At 48.1% G+C, this 27,648-nt stretch overlaps 1 protein-coding gene across 10 annotated transcripts in view; it reads left to right on the top strand.

The window, feature by feature from the left end:
- Nucleotides 1–1,333: 1,333 nt before the first annotated feature.
- Nucleotides 1,334–27,648, top strand: part of TCOF1 (treacle ribosome biogenesis factor 1) — a 286,142-nt gene continuing 259,827 nt past the window's right edge. For 3 of the 10 annotated variants that reach the window (XM_085617716.1, XM_085617717.1, XM_085617715.1), the window contains exon 1: nt 1,390–1,634. In XM_085617716.1, coding sequence (XP_085473842.1) covers nt 1,506–1,634 — 129 coding nt within the window. In that variant the 5' untranslated portion in view covers nt 1,390–1,505. Of the gene's footprint in view, nt 1,635–27,648 lie in introns of all 10 variants that reach the window. The other 7 variants (XM_085617713.1, XM_085617712.1, XM_085617718.1 and 4 more) reach the window with 5 other exon arrangements.

Raw genomic sequence — 27,648 nt, 5'->3', positions numbered from 1 at the left:
AAGGAGCAAGACCCGATGATGAAGCAAGACACCCGCTTGTTGGGTGTGTGAGGGTCTCCTTTCCACAAGGAGTGATCTTCTCTCCTGCGTACTTCAACACCATCACCTTGGCACCTTTTTGTTATCCTACCACACCCTGCGACACCCCTAGGAACTGCATACCCTTTCTGTTTTCACTGTTTGATGGGCACGTATGCTGGACCTTAATAAATAATAATTAATATTATTTATAAGCCCTCTATCCCTTCGTTTGTTTGAGAGACCCGATATCAAGGGCCCAAATTTTGGGCTGAAAGGGGGTAAGGCGGGCAATGCCCCATCTGCCAGTAGAGGGAAGGTTCACAGGGTTCTGGGGTGGGTTAAGGTCAGGGCACTGAGGGAGGGTGGTGGTTCAGGAAAAGAAAACGAGCAGAATTATTCAATGATGGTTTGGAACAAAGCAATTGTGGTGTATTTTGAAGACAATTTTAGTATAAGGGTATATCTACTGACGTTCTTGAAACAAAGTAATAGTGCTGGATAATAATCTCCGTATTTTATCGATCAATGTAAACAGCATCTCTAACAAGCGAAAATATGGTGGCTTGATCAGATGGTTGGCTGCATTTTCGCCCCAAATTTTGTTTTTGCAGGAAACTCATCTTAAAACTAATCAGCCTAATTTGATCACCCCCAAGTCTTTCTACAAAGCCTATTTTGCTTCAGCCCAGGCAGCAATTAGGGGGGTGGCTATCTACTTTGGACGTGGGATAAACTGGGAAGTCATCCAAACTCCTCGCCACATCAGAAATATGTCAATGTTACCATTTGCAGGAATATTACATTGAACGTCATACAGATGGGATTTAAGCCCAAAATCAATATTACTAGATCCGAGCATTGCTGGCAAGTTTCACAAATAGAGGTGCGACTCGTTACAACAGTCCCGGTTTTGACTTAGAACTCTGGGACTTGTAGTTCTGCTTTTTTACTGGGTGAAATATGTCCACAAGTCTCCGAATTTTAAATGAAAACAAAACAGGCAGGTCTAGGTAATCAAAAATGGAGCAGTGAAACTTGAAAGCTATATTGGAGAGTTAATCAATCCAGGAGACTGCATTTGTTTGTACATTTGACAATATTAAGTCTTTATCTACACTATACTAATAATATCTTCTAATTATTTATACGGAAGCCACTACTAGGCGTAGTACCTGCTATCAAATGAGGCGTCAGCATAAATAGAGAAATAGAAAGCCAACAGTTAGGTATTCAGAAGAAAAGACTACGTTTCCCTGCGGGGGTCATGATGTCCCCGCCCAAAAAAAGTAACCCAGACCAAGGAATTACTTCCTGGGGTCATCGCGTGAGCGTGGCGTACCAGTAGGGAAAGAGTAAAGTCTGCGACTGCAGGTCTCAGCGTACTAGATGCGCAGCGCCGGAAATTAATGGGAGAAACTACAGACTACGTGTCCCGGCATACCTTTTGCGACGCGCCGGAAGCGTGTCTGAAGTGTGCTTAGTGCATGGCAGGCGTTGGTAGTAGCATGGCTTCCCCGGACCCTCAGCGGCGCCTGTTGGCGCTCGTGCATCAGCATCTGGTTCAATGCGGTTATCGAGAGGCAGCCCGGGAGGTGCAAAAGCAGAGCGGAGAGGTGAGAAGGGCCAGGACCGCATTTAGGTTGGGGGGGGGGATAATCTAGGAGGTTAAAGAGTTGAAACGAAAATCCCACCATTAACATACATGCGTAGTAATACCTTCACAGGTTAAGAGCAGCATTTTTTTTTTTAATTAAACATGCGATTTCGCAGTTTACCTTTATTTTCACCTAAATCATTTGTAATTCAATTAACTCAAATTTGAAGAATTGTCAGTGCCCAGTGAGCTAGGACATGTGACTCCTACACTCAGTGTAACTCTCACTGTAACACATCCTATACATTGATTTACACACACCTGATTTATTTTCTGTGTATAATGTGTACATGTGCGGTAAAGCACACGACCACCCTGCATTGGGATGAATAGCGATAAAATGAAAATAAAACGAAATAGTGGTATTTAAATTCTTAATTGTGCAGGCACTGGGACAGACCAACATATCTGTCATTCCTAAAGTTCACGCTTATCTCTTTTATACAGGGACCAAACAGAGTCAAAACCATGCCTCTCTTAAGTACCTGTGAAGTGATAACCAGCTGCATGCCTTTGTTTCCTCTCCATTGCTTTTACAACTATCAATCAATCAAACAGCATTTGTGAAGTGCAATACTGTGCCCTCTAGGGGTATCTGGGTGCTGTCCCTCCGTCTAAGAGCCAGGTCTTGAGTCTCTTTCTGAAGTCTGCCAGCAAGGGAACTAACTGTACGGATCTGGAGGGGAAGGTCGTTCCAGGTCATGTCAGCGATGTAGGAGAAGGAACGTCCACATCTGCAGTGGATGCACGGAGTGTGTGCAAGGGCGAGTGAGGAGAAGCGCAGGATGGTGGAAGTTCAGTGGATGGTTGAGGGAGGCAGGTCTTATGTCGTTGAGGGCTTTGTAGGTGTGTGTAGGATCTTGAACTGGCATCTTTTCTAGATGAGGAGCCAGTGGAGGTCTCTCAGGTTGGGTAGGTCCAGGATAACTCTGGCTTTATGGTTTGGAGTCTTCTGAGGAGCTGGGTGGAGATGGCCGACATAGAGTTTGTTGCCGTTGTAGAGGCGGCTGTTGACAAGGGCCTGAGTGACGGTCTTTCTGATGTTTGGAATCCATCTGAAGATTCTGCGGAGCATTGGAAGTGTGTGGAAGCAAGAGGAGGCAACTGCATTAACATGTAGATTCATGGTCAGGTGGCTGTCAAGGTTGATGCTGAGATTGCGTGCATGGTCGGTCGGTGTGGGTCCAAGTTCTGTGGGCCCATGCAGAGGTGTTCTTCCTGAAGATCAGCACTTCCGTTTTGTCAGAGTTGAGTTGGATGCAGTTGTCTCTCATCCTTTCGGCTACGTTGGTCATGGCGTTGCAGAAGTTGGTTTTGGAGGGGTCCTAAATGAGCGAGAGGATCAGTTCAGTGTTACCTGCGTAGGAGTTTGAGTCCGTGGGATCTGATGGTGTCTGCGAGGAGGTTGATGTTGGTGTTCAACATGGTGGGGCTGAGGGATGATCCTTGTGGTACGCCGAATATGATGTCTGAGTGCGGAGGTGAAGTGAGGCAGTCGGATGCTCTGTGTGCGTCCTGTGAGGTAGGAGGCGATCCACTTGAGGGCGTCTTGCTTTATGCCTATGTAGTGAAGTCGGTTGTCAATAAGGGTGTCATCGGAGACTGTCGAATGTCACGTAGAGGGCAAGGAGGATCAGGGCCGCGGTTTCTCCGCGGTTGAGAAGTGTTCTGATGTCAGAGGCGGCGATCAGCGTGGTATCAGTGCTGTGGTTGGCACGGAATCCTGATTGAGAGGTGTCCAGTAGGTGGATTTGTTCTTGAAGTGCTGGTTGTTGGCTTTTGCGAGAGCTTTGGTGGGGGGTGGAGGGTAGAGGAGCAGGGAGATCTGCAGTAGTTTTGGGGAATGTTGGGGGTCAGTGGAGGCTTTCTTTAGGAGGGGTCTGACGTCTGCGTATTTCCATCTGTTCGGGAAGGTTGCTGTGGAGATAGGTGTTGAGGATGCTGGTGAGTTGCATCCTGATAGGGTTCGTCGTGAGGTTGTAGAGGTGATGGGGCAGGTATCGGTGGGTGCCCCAGAGTGGATAGAAGTCATGATGGCGGTGGTGGTGAGGGCTGTAAGCGGTGACCAGGTGGTGTTGGTTTGGCTGCTGTTCGCTGGTTTGTTGAGGTCATCGATAATGAGGGTGAGGGTTGGATGTTGAATTTGTTGTAGATGTTGGTGATCTTGCTGTGGAAGTAGTCTGAGAGGGTATCTGAGTTCTTGGGAGGGGGTAAATGTTGTTCTCTATGGCTATTGCGTTGGAGAATTCTTTGACTATTTTGAATAGTTCCTTTGTGTGTTTGGCTGCTTTCTTGGCTTCTTTGATATACCGGTTATTGTTACTGAGGGCTGTTTTGTAGGCTCCTCAGTTGGCGGGGTTCTTTCTGGTGTGCCATTGGTACCCCAGCTTCTTGGCAGTTGTCCTGATTTCTGCCGTGTACCAGCTTGCATGTTTGGGCCCCTTGTTGGATTTTGTAGGTTTCAGTGTAGCAACTCTGTTGGTGATCCAGACGGCGAAGTTCTGGATGGCCTGATGTGGGTCTGTTGAGGCCTCGGGTTGGGAGGTGGTGAGGACCCGTGTCCACTGTGTTTAAGTGACCTTGCTCCAGCTGCAGTGGGAGAAGATCTGATGCCTGGTGATGGTGTGCTGGGCGTCGATGATGAAGTGTACGATGGTGTGGTCAGTCCAGGTAAGTTCTGTGGTATGGCTGAATTTGTTTCTATCGCTGGAGGTGAAAATGGAGTTGAGTGTGTATCCAGCTTTGTGCGTGGGTTCGATGACCAGTAGGGTGAGGCTGAAGTTGTTCAGGTTTTCCAGAAGTGCAATAGAGTTGGCGTCGTTAGGGTCATCTGTGGAAGTGGAGGTCGCAGAGTAGGACGTAGAGGTGAGAGTCGATTGCTAGAGGGCCGATGATGTTGGGGATGGTGTCTCAGAATGTTGCTCGTGTCCAAGGGGTCTTTAGGCCGGGGTGCCTCCTAACGTGGTCTTTGCGTCAGTTTGTAGTAGGAAGTTGAGGTGATGGCATCCTTGAAGATGATGGCGATGCCTCCACCTTGTTTCTTGGCGCTTTTACAGTGTATCATCATGTAGCCTTTGGGAGTGGTGGTGATGTTGGGGTTTGAGGATGGGTTGATCCACGTTTTAGTTATGAAGGCAGCATCTGTGGAGAGGGTGGTGATGGTGTTCCAGATTTCCATGAAATGATTGTAGAGAGAGCGGGCGTTGAGCAGGATACAATAGTGGTGGTGAGGCGTTCTTGGTCTTGTGGGCAGGAGTAGGTTGTGTCGTAGGAGAAGTGGCAGTGTTGGCGGGTGAAGGGTGCTTTGGTGGTTCGTGGGGAGGAGGAGAAACTGTTTGGCGTCTGGGGCCCGGGAGTTCCTTGGCTGTGTAGCATCCGGAGGGCCAAGGGTCCTGGCACTGGGTGTTGTCCAACTGGCAGTGCATCCTTTGCGCCCATCTGCTGCGTAGTCGTCTCCATTAGTGGTTCTGGTAGGAGGTTCTGGTGCAGGCAAAGCTGGGACAGTGGGCAGCACAGGGACAGTGGGTAGCGCGGGGGCAGGACGGGGACAGTGGGCAGGACGGGGACAGTTGGGCAGTGCAGGCGTGTGGACTGGGCAGGCGCGCAGACTGGGCCCATGGGCAGGTGCGCCGACTGGGCCCACGGGTATCTACAGCAAGGGGGTACTGTACCTTGAGATCGGGATCGGGTAGAAGAGGGGTTGCCCAGCCTCCTCCGGGCTCTGATGAGTGCCGCCCCTGCTGGTCCTTGGCCTGGGTGCCGCGAAGTGGGAGTCAAAGTCCAGCTATGAGGCCAGAGGGGCAGTAGACAATCCGGGCTCTCTTCCCATCAGCAGAGGCTGCTGGGATGTGTAGTGCAGTGGGGGGAGTGTTTAGATGAGTCACCTACGTGTGAGGCTCCATATAGCTTCCACCCAGGATACTTGAACAAAAGGAGACCTAATGGACCCTTAACTTCAAATTTTGTTTTGTGCCCAACTGGAATTTAAAATAGCCTCCTCGCTGCCTACACGTTGCTGCTGGGAATGAAAGCAGACATCATTCAGATGCTGCTGAATGTATCCTGGTGTCTGAAAGTTATACTAGGACGAATTCGGCATGTTTCACTCTTATTGGCAGTCTGGACACCGTCCACCCTATGGAAATAGTGGGTGGACGCTCTCTACCGGAGTGTACTCCGATTTGTGCCCTGCTGACGAGGGAGGGACAAGATATACGGAGTGGTTGGAGGAGGTGAAAGTTGCATTCTTCATGTATTCTATTCTGACTTTTCCCCTTACATTGTCTTCCTTCGTTATGTTTCCAGAAATTGGTTATCTCATTATTACTAGAATATTATAAGTTAACATGAACGGTTTATGCCACTGGAGTATCACAGTTTGCTCTGGTGACAGATAAGGCCTCAGAATGCTTCTAGATTCTCATTTTGTTTGAAATTGGTATAAAAAATACTCATGTTATTACTTTTTTCTTCTATTGTTGGGTCTCGCCTATGCAGCGCGCATACGAGGGCCTTTAGCCGTCTCTCTTCACTTTTTCAAGCACCGCACTAGTGCTTGTGGCGGCATCCACCTTGCGAAAGCGCGTAGTGATGCGCCACAAGCACGAGTGCAGTACTTGAAAAAGTGAAGACTGCTCTGGCGGCCGCGCGTCTTGTTTTACTTTGCACGCACTTTATGGCCGCTCTGAGTGCCTTTACCTTACTTCAATGCTCCTTCCCCCTCCCCACCACATAGCGCGTCTACGGAAGATGCAACTTGCACAATTCAAACTGGCTTGAAGGAAAGCTCCCAGTCACGCTGGAAAAATGGAACACACACGTCTCCACAGCAGATGAATTAAAACCAACCCACACTCGCCTCCAAATCACCCCTAAAGTTTACGTGGCTCAACCATGAGAGCAAACGCCGCTACTTCTTTGTCTTTGCTCATGTTAGGCTTTGACAACTTTAGCTGTATGTGGAGAAACTCTAATGCTTTTCTTTTATTTTACCTAATTTTCACTCGTGTTTCCTTCCGGTCTCTTTGAAGCGCTCCCACCGGCAGGTGGCGCAAGCCGAGGCAGTCTGCCCCGTGCGGCTGATAGAAGCCCGACCCCCGCACCGCAGCGATGCCCGCACTGCCCTCCCACCCGCACACAAACTGGCCCTTTGGCACTCCTGATGCCCGCATCGCCCTGCCACTCCCTCTCCCCTCCAGCGATGACTGCAGTGCCCTCCCACCTAATTCCCGCACGGGCCCTTTGGCACTCCTGACGCCCGCAGCTCCCTGTCACCCACCTCCAGCGACGCCCTTAAAGCCCATTCATCGCCCGGCATCATCACAGCGAAGTAGGCTGAGGAGGTTCGTGGAGGGCTGGGGCACAGGCTGTGAAAAGGGCAGACTTCTGTGAAGTTACTCCCACTGAGTTAGAAGCTAGGCTCCTGCCTTTTACCTATACTAGTATAACAAATGCTTTAAGTGGGTAGAAAAATTGGAGGGGTCTCTCAAAGGGGAGTGGCCGATATAATTAGGCCGTGGCATAAAACACCTACGCTACACATCTGTGCTTAGCATAGTGAGCCGCTGGACTACTATTTTGCTGCTTCTGCCATTGCACCCAGATCTATAATACAACAAGTAACATTTATAACACTTATAAGGTCCCAAAGGCGAGACCTATTGGCTATGCCAATGCTTTTTGATATGATTGCTGTTGTGTTTTGACTAATTAGTTCACTCCCGATCATACTTTACAATAAGATGCGTATACTGCCTAGTAACACTCTAAAATCCCCCCCCCCCCCCTTAAATTCTTTCTCCATCCTCCTTTGAAACAAGAAGTGTGCCCCATCAGACTGAAAGTAACCACAAACGTGTTGCTTAGAACAAAGGCATTTCTATTAGGGTTTTAGGGGTGTGGAGTTGATCCACTCATGCAGCTTGAATCATTCTTCCCCATAAATACCTGCTGGATAACTGCATCAAATTTATGGTCCTCACCCCAAGGCTATTTTGCTGGTTGACGTTAACCATTTTAAAATCAATTCAAAAGTATAGATGGTAATCCTTTATTGGCCAAGCCTTTTGATTTTGGAATAATGAATTAAATAAAAGTAGTAATTTTAGTAGACGTGTATGTGAAATTAATTTTTATTTATTTTTCGGAAGTGGAAAACGTCCATCAAACTGTAACATATCACTTTGAAACCGTGAGTTTGAATGGCACACAGAATAGATTTTTTGTGGTGTTAATTTAATATATAGAGAGCTCATTGCAGACATTTAGCTTTTTGTAGCAGGGAAAAGGGTGGTTGGTTTAGGCTGGAGAGACCAATGGGAGTATAGTGATAATTTTATTTTAAATCCACTTTCTTGGGGGCATCTATATTCACCAGTGAGTTGGGCAGGTTGAATAATTTTTCACATTGGATTCACCTAAAGAAGGAGCTTAAGCAGTTAAGCAAAAACTATGAGCAGTGCCAATTGCTTTGAGAAAGGAGATGAGCCAGGTTGAATAAATAATAGAAGATAACATTATGTAAGCTATTGAGCCCTGTGAGGAGACTTTTATTTTAACCAGCAAGGTGTACAACTCAATGAGGCTCTGTGTGGTTTTGAGAGCACTGAACAGTAACATGATCCTGGACAGTCACCTGTTACCCAAGATTACTGAGCGTTTGGCCACAATATAAGGCACTTTGTATTTTCCACATTGGACCTTGGATCGCTAATCAATAAATAGGCAAACTTCCTCAATGCAAATCCTTAAACTGCATTCTTAACGCTGCATGTAGTTTTCCCGTTCAAGAGGATGCTGTTTAGTCTAACATCAGCTGTTTTAATTTTCCAGAACGGATGACTATTTTGTAACGTGCCTTCAGGATGATAATATAGTATTTCCCAAGAATTGACATTACCACAGAGAGCATGTCCAGGGCATCTGTGAGATGTAACATAAAAGTGGGCTGACTAAGGAAAGACATTGTTTCAAATTGCATTGGAATATTTGCAACATAATATTTCTGGTTGCGGGAATGGTTCAGAAGTTAATAATGGATGCTATTCAGAAGGCTCCTCCTCCGACTGAGGAATGATTGGTTGTCATTTGCAGGTTTTTCTGAATATTCTATTAAGGCTGTCCACATTTTAAAGTAAAATGGAACCTTTAAGGAAAATGTTGAGGAAGGATGCTGAATTTGTGTAAATGGAGGGTCAGCTGGTAGTGTTTGAGAGCGTAAAGTTTGAGATTGTAAATGCTCTTACTTTGAAAACCTTACTTTGTCACAAAGCTATTTGTACAGGGGTGTGGACTTTAATAAAATATCTACTTGTCCATGGGGCAGGTTGCTTCGTAAATCTACTTGTCCTCTAACAAACTCCACTTGTCCCTTTGGTGCCATGTAGTGCAGTGGCAAACTATGGTAGCAATCTCATTATATAAGAGCTCTGATATAGCCTCTCTGATTATGCCATGGCTCATACTATAGTAGTGTTTGAATACTTGCAATCCCCCTATGTTGCCATGTTTCCAAAGATTTACATTCTGGGGCTGAAGGTAGTAGTAAGCTATAGTTCCAGCAGGAGAATGCCCTTTTGAATCTGTACAAACCTACTAACTTGCATGTTTTAAGGGTTTGCAACAGCTCTTCTCTAAACTTTTCCCATACTGAGAAATGTTGGAAATTTACTCCTGACCTGGCAGATGTAAACCTTCTTCCAGAGTTGGGGAAAAAAAGTGGTTGGAGGGAAAGTGAATTGCAAACACTCAGATTTTCGCATGAGCAAACCTACACATGCATATTTGCTAATGTAAAATGCAGATCACATTTTCTAGGAGTACTATTTTCTTGTCCTATTTCTGTAAATTTGTAAGAATTCACTTAAGCCCCGTATAGCTGCATTTAATGCAAGGACAGATACCAGAGGTGCACTTTTGAGACTTTCTTTAATAATTGGGCCCCTAGTTTGGTCTGGCGTTGACCGTGACCTTTTGTGTTTATAAAAATGTCTCTCTCTGTATCGGCTGGCTTCACTGTGAGTGACAGCATTCTGCTCTTTCACAAAGAGCATATCTCCTCACAAAGTAGTTTTGTTCAGTGCCAGTAACTACTGTGGCAGTGTGTGCTTTTTGAGACCAAAAAAGTTTTTGATTTTGCCAATGTTTGTTATAAGGGCCTGGCAGCTCCCACACCAATAAGGTTTTACAAAAACCGTGCCAAAACAAGTCACATATTAACAAAACTAAAAAGCTGACCATCAATTTCACAGAACTACTGGTTTGCCAATGCTTTGTTTATTTTTGTTTCCCACAATCTTATTGAAACTGGTTACACTGATTTTCCATTATGAATATTTTTGGAAATACTCGCATGCATCAACACATATTACTAAATGATGCTGCAAAGAAATGGTACCTGAAATTTTACAGTAGTTTAGCAAAATGTTTTTTTCCCTGCTTTTATCATCAATATTGCTTTCAAGCTTCTGCAAATATTTGCATCAAAACAGAGAGCATTCTGGGAACATTATACATAGCCTCAGATTGCTAAACTTTGAAAACGTGTGTACACGTTTTTATACTGGAACCACTGTCAGTAGTGCAGTCGGAGCTTACAACATTTTCTTAGAGCGCTCACCCTAATCATAAAGGCTTTCTATTAATGAACCATACATTCAAGTTTGAACAGCATTAACATATGGGCAAAAATATCACCTTAACTGCAGCCAGCACCCTTCCCTGATCCATAATGTGGTACTGCAAACTGGCAGCCAAAGGGTTGTGCTGCAGGGGTTTGGGCCTTCTTGTCCCAAGGACAACATACACATGACAACTTGTTGCCCTTGACCCCAAGCAATATGTCCTGGGTGTCGGGCTATAGGAATTCCACATCCCTGGTGTAGTAACAGTGGACACTAATATGTATCTCCAGGGGTTGGGTAAAGAAGAATGGGCTGTAATATGAAGAGAAAGAGGGCAGTTGAATGTTACAGGAAATGTTTATGGAGTAGAAAGATTGAGCTTGGTTCTGATTAGGAATCTCTTGTTGGTATTCTATTTGCAGGAGGGGGATGGAATTATCATTCAAGGAATATGTCATTTATGTCCAGTATAAATGCACAGCAATGTGTTATTTTCAACATGTGACAGATTCCTCCCTTTCCAGCAAGTAATATGTCTAAAGCAAGACAGTGCCATAAAACCATGGATCTAATAGGAATTAATTCAGTGCTAATTAATAGTAAAGCTCCAGAAGTGATTGTAGCCATTTCCTCAACTACAGCTTCCTGATCTTTTCATCATTCTAGCTAAGAGTCTAAACTATCTTAAATAGAACCCATGAAGAGCACCTTATTCCGAAAAGAACAAGATGGAACTGCTCATGCTGAGTTGTGTAAACTCAGCCAAACTCACTACAGTTTGCATTAGCAACCATCAATATATCGGTGAATAAGTAAGGATCGTTGCAGTAGCATTGATCAGAGAAAGGTTTGGATAAGGTAAAAAAATGTCGACTTTAGCAATAGCTGTCGGTAACAAAGCATAAGAAATGACTCTCTAGAGTCAAAAGAGGTCTTGAGTCCGCAGTTCTGCCCTGTCTAGCTAGGAACGCTTATTAATATAAAGTCACACAATATTGTAACGAAACTTAGCAATTGTTAATAGTTCTCCTCCAATGTAAACTGCTCATCCGATGGGGTATTTTTTTTACTTATTTGGAATGCTTTTCTGTTTTAACCTCAAGTCTGTTTTTATTCTACCAAACAACGGTCTTCTCTGTAACATGCAACACTCTTGTAAAGCGCTCTGATACCCAAGGGTCCAGCCAGCTCTATATAAAACCTCTCAAATAAAATAAATACATACATTTGTTATAGGATGATGTGTGCATGTGAACACGGATATTGTTTGCTCATTGTGAGCCCAACTTGCAATTCTTTTATAAGAACCTCCGTGCGACCCCATGAGTATGGTTAAGAAGAACCAGATTATTCAAATGTGAAGGAATTACAATTTGACAAAATGTATTTGTGAGGTTTCTTTTACCACTTATTTTGTATTTGGCCAACATGTGTCGTGTACATTGGCGCATATTATTTCAGGGTTTTATTTTAAAGTTTAAATTTAGATTTTCTTTTACTTGTTAGATGGACAAGTGATTCTATTTGTCTATGATGCTGACAGGGTTACCATGACAACCCCTCTTGTGTGTATATATATATAATGACTAACCTTAATGGCGCCCGACTATGTGAGCAAGGTGGTACGTCCACCAAAACTCTTCAGTGCCTCCTTTTGGATTTGGAACGGCCAGCACTAGGCAAACTTCAGAAACTGGCCTGTGGATTGCCTAAGTCCTTCCTGGTCCATATTCATCTGCTAGCCTCATAAATGACTTGAGATGCCCTATCCACAGCTTCTCAAAGATAGTAGGAGTTTACCTCAGTACCTGTCTACTTGGGAATTTTAAGGGTAATTTGCTTGTTTACTATTCAGTAAAGTTAGTGAAAAACTCACAAAGGGGGACGATAACCCTTAGTCCTTTTGCAAGTGTTGACACACCCCGGTACTCAATCTCCTGATTGACAGTTTGAATGCCATTGCAGTCTGTCTGAAAGCAGAGCTGAGTCTTGGCACAGATTGATAAGTGATTTTCCTTTACTAGAGTGCCCGAGTGGAATTGGTTGCCATTCCCCATATGTTGAATAGCTGATGTTCGTATGAATGTGTTTCATATGAATCCAACCAACCTACATCACTTTGACGCTTGCAAACCTCCTTTACTCTTCTCAGCCTTGAATGAAACATGGATTGATACTGAAAGCACTGCCAAATCCACTTCCCTTTGCTGTGAATTTGCTGCCCCCACCCCCCCATATATAAAACATCTGCCTTAAAAGTGGTGGGGTAGGCCTGTCATCACAAGAACCAAAAGACACACAATTGATGGACGGAATGCAGAACAAATCAAAACATTCACTCCCAGTCAGGAGATATGGGTTAAATCCATCATTATTTTGCAAAAAGCAAACAAATGAGGGATTTAGGCCCAGATCTCTGTACTGTGGTGAATGTATGACATTGTTCTGCATTCTGTCCATCACTTGTTCTTTTGGTATTTGTCACCAAAAGAAAGCACTCCCTCCACAGTGGAGATGGAGAGAGAAAAGGGATGATGGATGGATGGATGGATGTATGAGTAAAGGTATGGATGGATGATTGACAGAATGGGTGGGTGAATGGATGAGTGAAAACAAAGATGTAAGGATGGATGAGTGGAAAAAATGCATAGATGAGTGAAATGGAGGGTGAAGAGCTGGAGAAATGGATGGGCAAACAGATGGAAGGATAGAATGAATGGTGAAAGTCCCAATGAAAGAATAAATGAATGGATGCCACACCTCGGGGTGACTCAACCCGCCATCCCACACCAACACATGACGTCAGGCAGCAAGCACGGAACTTGGGCTTGAAATTATCCCTCTGCCAGCCCAAAAGCAGAAACCAATTCCTTGTAAGGCACCATGGTACCACCAGAGACGTTCCGCTGTTGTTGCTGGGTGGCGCTGATCTCCATTCCACCAGGAAGCAGCGCAAGCAGTCCTTCACCTGCCCCGAGGCCATGAGAGATGTGTGAGGGCACGGATCCTTGCAGCCCTTCTGCAGGTGAAGGCGGTCAAGGCAACATAACCTGCACTTGCAGACAACACCGACTTGACTCGAGTTCCTTCCATCACACGTTTTTTTCTTTTCAAATTTTGCACCCCTAAGAATATTGCGCCCGGGGCAACCACCCCTGTGGCCCGCCCGTGCTACGCCACTGCCTACCTCTGACTCTTACACCTCTTCTTTAATCTAATGACATGCAACTATGTTCTTTCCCAGCTAACTCTCCTGATTGCTGCTCCAAAATTTCTGACTGCCTCGCAGCTACTCAATACTGAATGACGTTGCAGTTGCATATAGTTTGGTTCTCGAAGACAGAAGTCTTTTACATTCCTGCCTTATCAGAACCCTTGTATTCTCAATGTCATATTCTATTTCCCGCAGATATGACTTCAGCCGGAAACCTACAGTTCAACCCGACCGTGACCATGTAATTTTTCTCCAAGGCTACAGCTGCCCGATCCCAAATAGTCAATCTCTGCAAAATGTGTTTACCCACATCTCTTTCCATACCACTAAGTACTCACTCTCCGTACTTGTCCTGAAGCATTTATTACTTCAGTAGTCTCCTAGCCGACCTTCCTCAATACCTGATCGGGCCGCTGAATAAAGCTATAAACGTTTTATAACGCGGTGGGCACTTATGCGTCCTTCGTTCATCAAATCCGCTTCAACAGCAAAACAACATAGCTACATACAAATTACAACCTCTAATGTTCGTCTTGAGCCATCTCTCATCTACCTCTCGCAAATGCTGATCCGATATACACCCTCGTGTAATCTTCACTCGGTTAACAACCTCCGTGTTTCCTTTTAAACCCCTCTGCTGCCTCATGAATCTGCTGATTCGGGCTCCTTGGATTTTACCCATCAAATAAAATCCCAGCCGAACAATATATGCTCAATCTCCTTTCGTGTCGCTTTCACTTTCGTGTCGCTTTCAAAACCTGCTTGAAGTGGCTTGTTAAATCTGAAAGTGGTATTAAACTAATAATTACTAGGGGTGGGCGGAATTTGCGGAATTAACCTTCGCAAATTATCGCGAGAATGTTTAAAATTATCGCAAACAAGCAGAAATATCGCGAAGATGCGGAAGTTTTTTTCCGGCATGTTCGCGAGATTTTCTGCATGGTTGCGGGTCGCCAACTTACCCATGTGGTTGCTTGCGGGCGCGGCCATCTTGTTTTGAGTTGTTCTCGCGGTGCATGATCGCGAGAAGAAAGACGTGATCGCGCGACGCATGACGTCACTGCGGGCGCGAACTGTCGCGAGACAGCGCAAATGGCTAAAAACAATACAACATCTCATGGAGAACGCGACCGGATCAAGAAAACTTGTCGGCGAACGCAGGGATTCAGGTAAGGCGATCGCGCGAGAATGTATTATTTTACAGCGCGAGCAAGAAACAAATTATCGCCAAGCTGCGGAACCGGAATTTTTTTTTTTTTTTTTTTGAACCCGTTTATTACATGTTAAAAAGGTTACAAGTATGGGCCTACAACCATCCGGCCGGCCGCTAGAGTGGCAGAAGCATATGACATACCTACAGTAAGAGTCTCTTGGCGGTGCAGATCGGTAAAGCAGGAGATATCAATAGCGCAGGCCACATAACTCCAAGCCCACAATACGGTTTCCTTTTTTCAAAACAGAACAACACAAAAAACCACACCCGCAAGGCAACCCGCCATCCAAAGTGACGGCACGTGCTCCTTAAGTGGGGGATCCCAACCAGCAGCCAAACTCTGAAGAGGGGAATGGGAATAAATCAGGGACAGGGGAACCACATGCCCGCGGCTGGGGGAGGGGGTCGGCTAGGGGGACGGAGCTGGTGAGGCGGCCGGTAGCAGTGGCGGCTCACAAATACCCCCGCGATAGGCGTTCCAGGGGCCCCAGATTTTCACCCACGCCCCAGGCTTACCCCTCGCCACATACACCACCTTTTCACGAAACATACACCAATCCATATGTTCTTTCCAGGCCAACACCGCTGGGGGCCACCGGGATCCCCACAATTGAGCAATGTCGCGCTTAGCTATCATGTATCCCAGAGTCACCCACCGCGTCTGCGGGACCGAATAGTCATTTGGTTCCCACACATTCAGCAAGCATCTCCTCGCTTCAGGCAACAGCGCAACACGCGTCACCACACGCAGGACCTCATGCACACCACACCAGAATCGCTCCACCTGTGGGCATTCCCACAGAATATGCATGAAAGTTGCCAAGGCACCACAGCCACGCTTACACGATCCGTCACCAACAAAGCCCATACGTAGAAGCCTTGGCCCCGTCACGTAAACCCGGTGGAGGATCTTAAGCTGGACGAAGCGAAGGCGAGCCGGGATGGCCACCTCCTTCGGAGAGGCCACCGCGGAAATCCAGTCCTCGTCGTCCAGTTCCAGCCCGTCGGCAACCCAGGCCTCGCGGAGACTAGTCAGCAGGCACGATCTGTCGTTGATCAGTTTTTTATATATAAGGGAGATCGTGCTGTCTGGGACATGGCCATCCAGCACTCTGTCCTCCAGGGGGGAAGACTCCGGAATGGACGCGACATCAGGGAAGACGGAGCCCAGCGCGTGGCGGACTTGTAAGTACCGAAAGTACTCACTGCCTTGCAGCTGAAATTCCGTCCGCAGCGTCTCAAAAGTTTTGAATCCACCCCTTGTCCAGAGGTCTCCCACTGTGCTGATTCCGATCGTGTCCCACTTCTCGAAGCCCTTCGATGTCCACAGGGAGCCCAATCTCTCAGACGCATATAGCGGTGTCGCCCGGGTCAAACGGTCCTTCCACCCCATCGCTGCATTAGCCGCGTGCCAGACACGCACCATGACACGCGTCGGTCCCGTCAGACGGGAGTCGGGCGCGCCAGAGTAGAGCGCTCGATTGTAGTCGCCACCGGGCAGGAGCATCTTGTCCATTTCAAATGCCGGGTTCAGGGCGGGCCCGTAAAGGCCATGATTAATCGCAGCTAGCTGGGAGGCCCAGTAATACCGTTTAATGTCCGGGAGGGCAACCCCCCCATCGTACCACGGGAGCGTCAATTTAGCCAGAGCAATACGCGGCCTCCCGTCCCAGAACAGGCGCCGCTGCAGGCTCTCCACCTCACGGAAGTAGCGCGCCGGAACCAAGTCCATAGTGTTCTGAAGCGCATACAGAAAGCGCGGCAAGGACATCATCTTAAACAAGGCCGCTCGGCCAAGCGGCGAAAGCGGAAGACGCCGCCAGCGCGCAACGTCCTCCCGCAAGCGCTGGAGGGGGGGTAGTAAGTTCCGCTCGTAGCGGGCCTCCGGGTCAAGAGTAATATATATACCCAGGTACCGGAACCCCTGGGAGGCAATCTGGATCGGGCAGTCCCGTGGTAGGGCCGGAGCCTCCCCGGAGAGCACATACACGCAGGATTTCGCCCAGTTGATGACAAGGCCTGAGTTACGACCGAAGGAGCCCAAAACATCAACCAGGACAATCAGCGAGTTACGCGGGGAGGCGAGATACAAAAGGATATCATCGGCGTAGAGGGACACGCGGTCCTCATGCTCGGGGGTCCAGCGGAGACCACGGATGGAGGGGTGCCACCGCAGCCACTCCGCCAAGGGCTCCAAGGCCAATGCAAACAGGAGCGGTGACAAGGGGCAACCCTGACGCGTGCCCCCCCCCCAGCGCGAAGGGGGCCGAGACTCGCCCATTCACCACCACCTGCGCCAATGGGCCCGAATACAACAATTTGACCCAGCTAATGAATCCCGGTCCAAATCCAAATTTCGCCAGCATCGCCCAGATGTATGGCCATTCAAGCGTGTCAAACGCCATGGTGGCGTCTAAGGACGCCAAGATGGCCGGCTCCCGCACAAACGGGACACGCGCGAGCACCCCATGCAAGCGTCGCAGATTAAGAGCCGTGTTGCGATGGGGTATAAAGCCAGATTGGTCTTGGTGGACCAAATCGCCCACCACGCCAACCAGCCGGTTGGCCAGTACCTTGGCGAGGATTTTGGGCTCCGCGTTCAAGAGCGAGATAGGCCTATAGGATGTAACCCGCTCACGGGGTCTCCCCTCCTTGTGGATCACCACGATTGTGGCCAGACGCTGGTCCGGCGGGAGGGAACCCTGCGAGTGGGCCGCCAGGAACATGGCGCGCAGGTGGGGCGCCAGTACATCCGGTCGCAGCTTGTAGAGCTCGATGGGGATACCATTGGGGCCCATGGCCTTGCCGGATGCGACCGAGCGAATAGCCAGGGCAATTTCGTCCGAGGTGGGAGGAGCGTCCAGCAAATCCCTGTCCTCCACCGTAAGGGAGGGCAGCGCGATGTCCCGAAGCAGGGCATGGGAATCTTCCTCCGAGCAGGGAGAAACCGGGGAGTACACCTCGCGGAAGTAATCCGCGAAGCAGGAGACAATGGCTTCCGGCTCGGTGACAGGCACACCATCCATCCCCTCAATCAAAGGAACCACACGACTCGCTCTCTCCCTCTTGTCCAACCACGCAATCAATTTACCAGCCTTATCACCCACATCATACAGTCGCCCCTGTTGCTCTCTACTGAGGCCCCTGGCCGCCTCCGTGATGAGGGCCCTATAGGCCGCCTGCTTGAGGTGCAGAACATGCAACTTGGCGTCTGTTACCCCGCTCCCCAGGTCACCCTCTAGTTCCGCAATTTCGGCCTCCACCCGGGTTACCTCCTCCCGCTCGCGCCTCCGGGCATGGGAGATAAAGGAGAGGGCCTCCCCTCTGAGAACTACCTTAAAAGCCTCCCACAGGGAGATGGCCGAAGGGACAGACCCCACATTCTCATCAAAGTATCGCTGTAAGGATTTGATCAAGTCGGCACGAATAGTGGGGTCACGCAAGTACCAAGCATTGATTGGAGCCACCCTGCCCTCCCCCCTAGGGAAGACATCGAAATGTAACAGTACTGGGGAGTGATCTGAAATGCCCCGCGCCAGATGGCACACCTCTCCCACCCTCCCAGCATAGGCCGCCGGGACAAGGATGTAATCAAGCCGCGAGAGGCTACCATGGGCACCCGAGTGGAAGGTGTATTGCCGCTGTGCGGGATGCTTTAGTCGCCAGCAATCCACCAGGCCCAGAGTATCTAAAAGGCCGGACAGCCAGGCCTGTGCCCGGGGGAGGTCCCTAGGGGGATGGCGATCCATAGACCCAGAAACTACCGCATTAAAGTCCCCCCCAACCACCAGCAGGCCACCCGGGAGGTCCAGGAGGAGGCGCCCCAAATCCGCAAATGTAGTAGATTGTAACCCAGGCGGGACGTACACTGATATAAAAACAAACACTCTACCCTCCATTCTACCCACCAGAACAGTGTAGCGTCCCCTCTCATCATGGCGCACCTCATCAATCTCCAACGGGAGCGAGTTCTTAATCATGATACCCACCCCCCGCGAGCCCGAGGTGAAGCCCGAGTGGGCCACCAAACGATAGCCTCGCCGATTCATGGCATGAAAGGAGTTACCTATAAGGTGTGTCTCCTGCAGGAAGATAACATCTGGTGAGATACGTTTCAGGTACTGCAGGACCACACCACGCTTAATCCTGTCCCCCAGGCCGTTAACATTCCATGACAACACAGTCAAATCCCTACCCCCCATCATACGTAGAAGCAATCAGTCGTCCCCCACAGAGCATCTCGAGAGCAACAATACAGTAAAGGGCTTGCCTTGCGGTGCAAACAAACAACACACCCCCCCCACCCCCCCATCCCAACAGAACTCCCCCCTCCCTGCACCCCTGCATGAGCCCAGACAGCCCCCCCAAAGTGCAGTGTGCCTGTCGCCCCATAGATGAAAAACTAACTAGTCCCCCAGAGGAGGAGGGAAGCCCCCAACAGACCCCACACGACCTCCATCGGAGGGGAACATAAACGATCAGTAAATGGTAAAGGAATGTTGTCCAGAGCAAGGCCTATTCTTCACCCCTCAGTTCTGATCCGGCGGGCCCTCCCCGCCAACCGCACCCCCCCCACCCCCTCGGCCCCGATCTCCAGGCAGAGTGTCCAACCAGTCCCCAGCCGCCTCGGGTCGGTCAAAAAAGTGCGTGCGCCCATCCACCTCCACCCTTAGCTTAGCTGGAAAAAGCATTGAGTACTTAAGGTTCAGGTCCCGTAGGCGACGTTTAACTCCAAGAAAACTCAATCTCAGTTTTTGGACCGCCGGAGTAAAGTCTGGGTAGAAATGCACATCCATGTTATCAAGCTTGACCGGTCCCTGTTGCCTGGAGGTCTGCAGGATAGCGTCTCTGTCCCGAAAATTAAAAATCCGGGCAATGAGAGGCCGCGGCGGGGCACCGGCCTTAGGTCTGCCCCCAGGGACCCGGTGAGCACGTTCCACCGCAAAAAGCTTACTCAGCCCCCGGGGCTGGAGATGGGTAAGGATCAATTCTTCCACAAAAAGATCTGCCGCCTCCGCCTCTCGTCCCTCCGGCACTCCCACAATGCGAACGTTATTCCTCCGGGCCCGACCCTCGGAATCCTCCAGTCGCCGGTCCATCAGGGCGCTCGCCTGGCCAAGCCGGCGCACCTCCTCTTGGAGGGCCACCACGTCCGTCGTGAGGCTCGTTGTGGTGTGGGCCAGGGAATCGACCCGGTCGTTGGTTTTGGACAAGTCAGCCCTCACAAGGCTAACATCCACCAGGACCGAGTCTATCTTTTGCGCTAGGGTGTCGAAGCGCTGGTCCACCGAGGCCTTCATCTCTGCGATGGCGCCCATGACGTCCCGGAGGGTCAGATCCACCGGTTGAGCAGATGCCTCCGTCGGGCCCGCCGGGGATGTGCGCGATGTCTCCGGAGATCCCTTCTGGAGGGTGTAGCGGTCCATACTGTTGGATTGAGGCGCCGGGCCGCGGCGGGTCGTCTTCACCTTCGCCCGGTCGCCATCTTGTTTGGTGGACATGCCTGCTCTCCCACCGTCGCGCCAATCTCCTCGAAAGGGCCGATAAACCAGTTCACGGGTTCCGGGGGGGGGGAGGGCGACCACTGGGCCGCAGGACGACTCACGGCCGGCGGGTCAGCCGGGCACCTGGACAAGGCCACACCACCGCACCCCGCTCCGCAACCCTACCTCGCTTGAGGGCAAGGAGAGCGCGAAAGTGAAAGCACGGGATACGCGAGTCGCCCAGCCCTGCCCGCCGCTGTTGTTCGCTTTGTCCCCGGATCGCCCCACTACTCCAATCCGGGGGGCCAGCGCGGAGAAGGCCGCAACCTTCAATCGGTGCTCCCACCGGTGTCCGGGGTCCGATTCGAAAAGGAAAAACGGATGGCGCCTCAGCTCGGGTTCACCGATGCAGTCCCCTCAACAAGGACAGGATATAGCCAGGATTAATTCAGGAGGTCGTGGTGGTCCTCGGGAGCCTCGCACCTACGCGGCCATCTTGGTTGCGCGCTAGGCTCCTCCTCGAAACCGGAATTTTTGACATTTTCACGCTCTCCGCGGAACGCAAAAATGTCAAATTATCGCAATTTCCGCGAACGGAACGAAATTTTTGCCCAGGCCTAATAATTACCGTGCAGTCCTCCTAGGCCTCCTTGACACCCGCCCGAAGTAAGTGTCAGTGTGTGTTTTTACGGGCTTGCTTAGTGGAACTTTTGTGTTGGTGTCTCTTTATTATCGAACTCACTAAGCATTTTACACGCAAAATTCTATCTGTCCACAACCCAAATTGACCTTTACATATTGTGGTTCTGTTGCTACAGAAAGCATTATTGTTGGAGTGCTTATCCTTGCACAATAAATACATATTTGAAAATGTAAAAAAAAAAAAAAGAAATCCCGCATCCAATAAAACTGTCTGCTAGACACCTGTTTCGATCATGGATTATATATTATATTTGAGAATAAATACTAACTACAGTATGGAAAATCGCCTGCTGAATGGTAGACTTGATCGCGCTTGTAGATGTGTTGTGGATCCTGGGCGCAGGTGTAGACTTGTGCCTCTCTCCATATAAATAGGTTGGGAGAAGTGTAAGAATGTCCACCTACATTCATACAAGGCTTGCTAGAGCATTGGATAATTGCGCCATCGTATTCGGGCATATTAGCCCTCTCGTTCAGATGAGCACCATTAAGCAGTACCCATTCGGGCACTGCAGAAGTTGGGGTAAGTTTGTGCAGATTATGGAGTAAGGAACTGTAGCGCAAAGGGAGTTGACGGCCTGGATGAGAGCCACAAAGCAAGAGAACAGCACTCTGGTAATACACTGCTAGTGTGTCCTCCTTGTTCCCTGCCATTATATTCCAGGGTTTTGAGTTACATTTTATCTTCCATTTAAATATTTGGATAAGTACACCAATGCCCATATATTACAGAATAGTTGAGGAATATGGAACAAAATGTCAAACCGGTCTATGCCGAAGTGTGTGGTGCCAAACATTGAACCAAGAAGGATGTTTCAGAGGGTTGCAGAATGTGTGATTTTTGGGGACAAGGAGAAGGGAGAGAACTGGTGGAGACTCATAGCAGATATGTTCAGCTGCGCAGGGCCATTTATAGTGTTAAAATCTGATGCATAGTGTTTGAGACACAGATGGAATTGAGTCGAGCTGCCTGGAGGAGGCTACATATACCTTGCTATATGGTTCCCCAGACCCTTTCAGTGTGGTTTACATTCACAATCTGCCAAACTAACATTAAATGTATATTTATGTAATATCTGATCCGAACAAAGTCCAACACTTGATTGTGTACATCAGAACGACCAGATGAATATAAGATGTTAGTAGCTGCAAAGTTATTCTGTGTTGCATCCTTTTTTGGCGGTTTAAGGGAATTGTTTGCTCCAATTTGTGATCCCTCCTGCAGAGATGAATAATACAGAAAATGCAGGCCCTTCTACCAGGTAACAACCTCGAAACAAAACGGATACTAACCATTCTACCGAGGACCCTCACCAGTCTTCATAAAGTGGTGTTCGCACTCCTATCAAGAGCATGACTTTTTCTTTCGTGTCTCCAGTCTCTTCCTGGGGTCAGCTTAAGAGTTCAACTCAAACATTACCACTTTCTTTTGTTGTTCCCTTTCTATGTTGCATTTCAGAGGTACTTTGCTTTTGTGAGTCAAAAATTAGATTGGAATTAGCCATTTGCTTTGGGATTAGGACGGGTTGTTTTCAATCCTCCCACTTCTGGTGATGGCAGGCACCTTTTTTGTGGCATATTAAAAAGATTGTCGTGTCAAGTCCCATGGTAAGTGGTCCAGCTGCACATCCTATGCTGGTGTCCTAGTCTGCAAGTGTTATTTGTCTTTACAGTTAAGCTGCCAGAGTCCTGCTTATCTGAGTAAAGAGAGAGATCGGGTTTTACGGACTGAGGGACTGGATTTACAGTTTTGATGAAAGGTTAATCTCCCCAACTTGCAGAGTCTCTCAGAAGGTGTGGTTGGGCATAAAGCTCTGGGCTGCAATCTGACAGAAGGATGTCTGGTGGTGAATGTCCAGGGTTCGGACATGCTGAGGATTCTTTGGGCAGAAGTACCTACAAATAGCCAACTATATGTAGATTCTGCACCTAATGACTAACCTTGATTATGGCACAAGGGCCACTCACCCTAAAAGAACAGCAAGTTCTCACTGAGTCCTGGAAATGGAAATTGTTCACCACACACCCATGCTACAAAAGCCACATCGGAGTTCCCTTAAGATTTCACCACAACAGGATTCCTGTTTTGGTGAAATCTTAAGGGAACTCCGATGTTTATATGTCTCTGTGCTAAGGGTACCAGAAGATGTCGGGCTGCAATCCTCCTTTGCCGTCCCTCAAACTTCCTAGAGCTGCATGCATCAAGAGTCTGTTCCTAGGGAGACAACAAAGGAAGAGAATAGTTTTTGTCTTGGGCCCTCATTCCGCTGTCAGGAGCCATTTTTGAGTTCACCCAAACTCATTCCCTTTCGCTGTCCCGAACTGAAGGATACTGCTGATCCCATCAAGAGAGGATTGCAAGTTAAGGACATAAAGTACCAGAGAACCTTTTGGAGACTATTCTGGAAGGACCTGGTTATTTCTGTCAAAGTGCCCTGTCAGGTACAGGCATCTTTCTGTCCTTCATGCTGAGCAGACTTTAGTGATTTGCCCAACATATTAATGCTGTACTTGTAGCACCTTCTGAAGTAACCAGAAAACTAATACTTGGTTCTGCTGAGAATCTTTATGCAGAGTTCAGGCTTACTTAAGAGCAAACCAAGACTTCTCATCAATGCGCTCTGTTTATCTGACCAGAATATTTATCCAGGGCTCTTTGTAGCCGGTGAGCTGCCTAGAACTCTTATGCAGGCCTACTAGGTCTTGTCTCAGAAATGTATGTTAAATTGTAATAGTTGCGACCCTGAAGAAATCTGTTGTCTGAGGGTTTATTGGCACATTAGGAACTCGTGAGCAGCTGCTTTCTGGGCTTTCTCTAATGAGAACAAACCCGTTTAAGGGGCATAGTGTTTCCTTTTCGTGGAATGTAAGGAAGATCTCTGCAATTAGGGCTGCTCCCTGAACACGTCAGATGCTGTTTGAAGGATTTAGCTGATTGAAGGCTCAAGCGTTAAATGTCCTATTAAATATGCAGCCGAAATTAAGTATTGGAGCATGTTGTGTTGCCAATTTTCCAACAATCAAACACACCACTAAATTAATGGCAAATAATAGTTCGCATTTTTTTACTTGTAGTTTAGGTGATCATTTTTCATTAGAATTCATATTGTTTGAATGGTGCTTCTCAAAACAAGTTACGACTTGTCACTTGAAAATTACCATTTGCAGGATGCTGGCTCTTTGTGATCTATTAAAAATCTGATCTACCGTGTAGAGTTCAGGGATTTGCTATGGCCATCTCAAAGTGCTCTGTTAGGGGGTAGTGTGGTCGCGCAGCCTTAAGGTTAACACAGAGGAGTGCAAGACATTTCCAAATATACACACAATGATTAATAAATGACACACATGACTCAAGAAGGAGATCCACACCAATTTATAAAAATAACAAGTATATATATGTTTAGGCATCAGACAAAAATCATTCAGGTTAGTACAAATTCTTTTCACTGCAAAAAGTGGACACTGCAATTTTAGAGTTCTGCACTGTTATCCTGTGGAAAGAATACGTTTTGTAAACAGGTATAGTACAGGGACGTACGAGACCAATCTCCAGGAGTAAAGGTGAGTGGTGAGCAAGGTCCAAGATAGCACCAGCAGTACACCACCAAGGGCTTGAGGGCGGCTGGGTGCAGGTTGCAAACCAGCGTTGGGAGCCCAATAGGTTTTGTCTGTCATTGTGAAAAGAGACTGCAGGCTCTGGCTGGAAGGCCAGTCAGGTTGAACCAATGGGGGTGGTGGGGGGGGGATGTTGGTTCAAGATTTGCAATGCTTTGGGGCGTAGGGACACCTGGGGTTCTCTACTCCACTGCCCGGGGGGGGGGGGGGGGGGGGTGTTGGTTCAAGATTTGCAATGCTTTGGGGCGTAGGGACACCTGGGGTTCTCTACTCCACTGCCCGGGGGGGACGGATGCAGAGGTGTCGGGTCTTCTTACCGGAAACCGTCGAGGGGGGCCTGCGTGCAGAGGCTGCAGGTGACGTTCCTGAGTCCCCGAGGGGTGAAGTCACGATAGACTCTAGCTCTTGAGGGCTGGGAAACCTTGTTGATACCAGTGACCCACTTCAGCTCAGGCCAGCGGCGACGTGTGCAGTGGTTGTTTCAGGTGTCTGATTTTAGCGGTTCTGGAGGTCTCGGAGTCTCTTGCTTCTGAGTTTTTGCAGGGTGCAAGGGAACAGGTCAGCTGTTCAGGGGAGGTATTGGGTCTTTATCGAAGGCAGGCAATCTTCCTGGGTTTCTGGAGTCAACAGCTGCAGAACGAGTCTACTTTGACGCAGTTTTTGATGAGGGGTGCAAACAGGCCGGCAAGGTTAGTGCCAGGTCAACTGCTTTCTCTCTCCTGTCTGCTTTTGTGACTCTTCGGTGTCGTCTCTTATGTCGTCAGGATCTGCTTCTGTGGTGCCAGGGTCTCGCCTAAATACTGAATTTAAGGGTGTTGGGGGAGCATACAGTGGTAACCAATAGGCTACTGACCCTTGGGGGCACTACATCCTCTATATTACCACTTCCTATTGGAAGTGGGCAAAACCCTCTCCCAGAATTCCTAATTATGCCATCACAATGGCTACATATGAAAAATTGTGTCTGCCTTAGGGTAGTACTAGCCTGAGGGTGGCACGCCAACCCGACTAGCTAATTCTCCAGCCTGTCCAGGTGCCAAGGGGGCTCTGGACAGAGGAGAACTACTTTTCATCAGTGTCCAGCAAGTCTTTAAGATGGTTTCCCTGGGCACTCTACTGGCAGTAACGGGACTGACCAACACAGAGGCATATCTGCTCATGCCGGTATTCCCTCAAATGTGATATTAGGCACCCTGCCTTAGGGCTGCCTTGCCTTCACTCGGGGTGACTTACAAATATTACAGGCAGGGGACATGGCACACAGGGATGTTACTGAAAGATGTGAGTACTACACACCACAAACTCAAATGTACTCCTATAGTTATAACGTTCTCAATTTCAATTTATATATATAGTGTGCAACACAGTGACTAGGGGCTGCCTGTCCCTTGAACTTATTAACTAAATGAATAACAAGCTGCTGGGATTGCGCAAACCGTGTGCACTACACTAGAAACGTATTTTTATAATTTAATGTGAAACAATGTAAATACAATATATAAATATGCTCAAACACAATTTAGTTTTTTCGGACTTTTTTCATATTTTGAAAACAAACATTTGTTGACACTTCAATATGTCAAAGTCCATAATCTTGCAATTTCCAACGAAGTGTATACATCATCACAAATCAGAGATAAATGTAGAAAGCATCTGCTGATTATTCTGTTAGTCACTTGAAATCACACAGCCCTATGCATTTCGGGACTGACGTGTCCCTTCTTCAGGGGCCAACATACTACCAAGTAAAGAAACCACGTCTAGTTGCTTCAATACACGTATATAACTGGCTCTGCTGTTCTTGAATAACACTACTTAACATCCTGTACTCAAGTGCAAATAGCGTGATAGCTGATCCAAGTTTAACAGGGGTTTGTGACATGTTGTGTTTTCACTTTTGTCTGCACCAAGACACACAGCCTGCAATAGCTGCCTTACATGTGCTTGGTGAGGGGTCCTTTAGGGTGGCACAGTTTGTACTGCAGCCCTTAGGGACCCTCCGTTTTTATTTATTTATTTTTTTACTTTTTATTTTGAACAAATATCAGTCGTACAGTAGGTTGAGCTGTAGAGCTCCAGTTGTACAGACAGCATGCTTAACATTCAGTGTCACATTAAATTCGGCTTGTCATTTATTTTTTTATTTTTTTATTTTTTTTTGAAAAACCTTTATTGATATTTCAATCAATTACACGTATGGGCCTACAACCCCCGGGGCCGGCCGCTAAACAGTCAGAATAACAGAAAGCAATTTTATCACAGTCAGCACCTCGGGGAGCAGAATCTCGATGCTAGCATACTCTCAGTCTCTGAACAGCCCAAGTAGGAGACCAGGATAATAAAGGTTTACATTTTATAATAGAGGAGGATGGAAGGATCAGGTGCCAAACAGTTTCCCAGCAGTGAAAAATGGCAGGCAGAATGATGAACGTAAACAATAAACAGCAGTCTATCTAAGCAATGGCGCTGAAACAGGAAGTTCAGGATGTGGAGAAATATCACGGCCAGTTGCGCCTGCAACCCCCTGCCCTAAGACCCAGGAAACACCACGGAAATTATGGCACTCAGGAAACAGCAGTGATTAACAACAAAGGAGTTCTACCAGGCTGATCCCAGAAAAAGACAAAGAAGAATAAGAGAAGAAAAGGAGGCCATGGAAAAAAAGGTTTAAAGACTAAAGAATCCCCTCCCCCCCAACCCCCCACCCTGCACCTCTGCAGATGAGTACGGCCCCCCCCCCCACCCCCCCCCCCCAGCAGTGTGCCTGTCGCCCCGGAACCAGACCCGAAATATAGAAGAAACAGAGAAAAAGGAGTAGGAAAAGAGCCCCCACCAGACGGGGGGTAGAGAGAGTATTAATAAACTGGAGGAGGGCCTGCAAAACATGCCCCCGGCTTCTCCCTCCCGCACCATATATTTTCCCGCAAAGCATACAATAAACAACACAAAATCGACCCTGTCAAAGAAAAGTAAGGAGCATTACGCACTTAGTACACTAACCGTTATGCCGTGAGAGCACGCAACTCCCGAGCCCGCCCGCCTATTAGATAACCACCTCTGAAGGATCAGCCTTATCCTTGGCCACTCTTTGCAAACCTACCCATGCATACCCATCGACCCAGTGC

This window comes from Triturus cristatus, chromosome 7 (genome assembly GCF_964204655.1).
Source record: "Triturus cristatus chromosome 7, aTriCri1.1, whole genome shotgun sequence".
In the NCBI taxonomy this organism is placed as follows: Eukaryota; Metazoa; Chordata; class Amphibia; order Caudata; family Salamandridae; genus Triturus; species Triturus cristatus.
The sequence above is the reverse complement of the archived record's forward strand: the minus strand, read 5'-3'. Positions and strand labels throughout refer to the sequence as shown.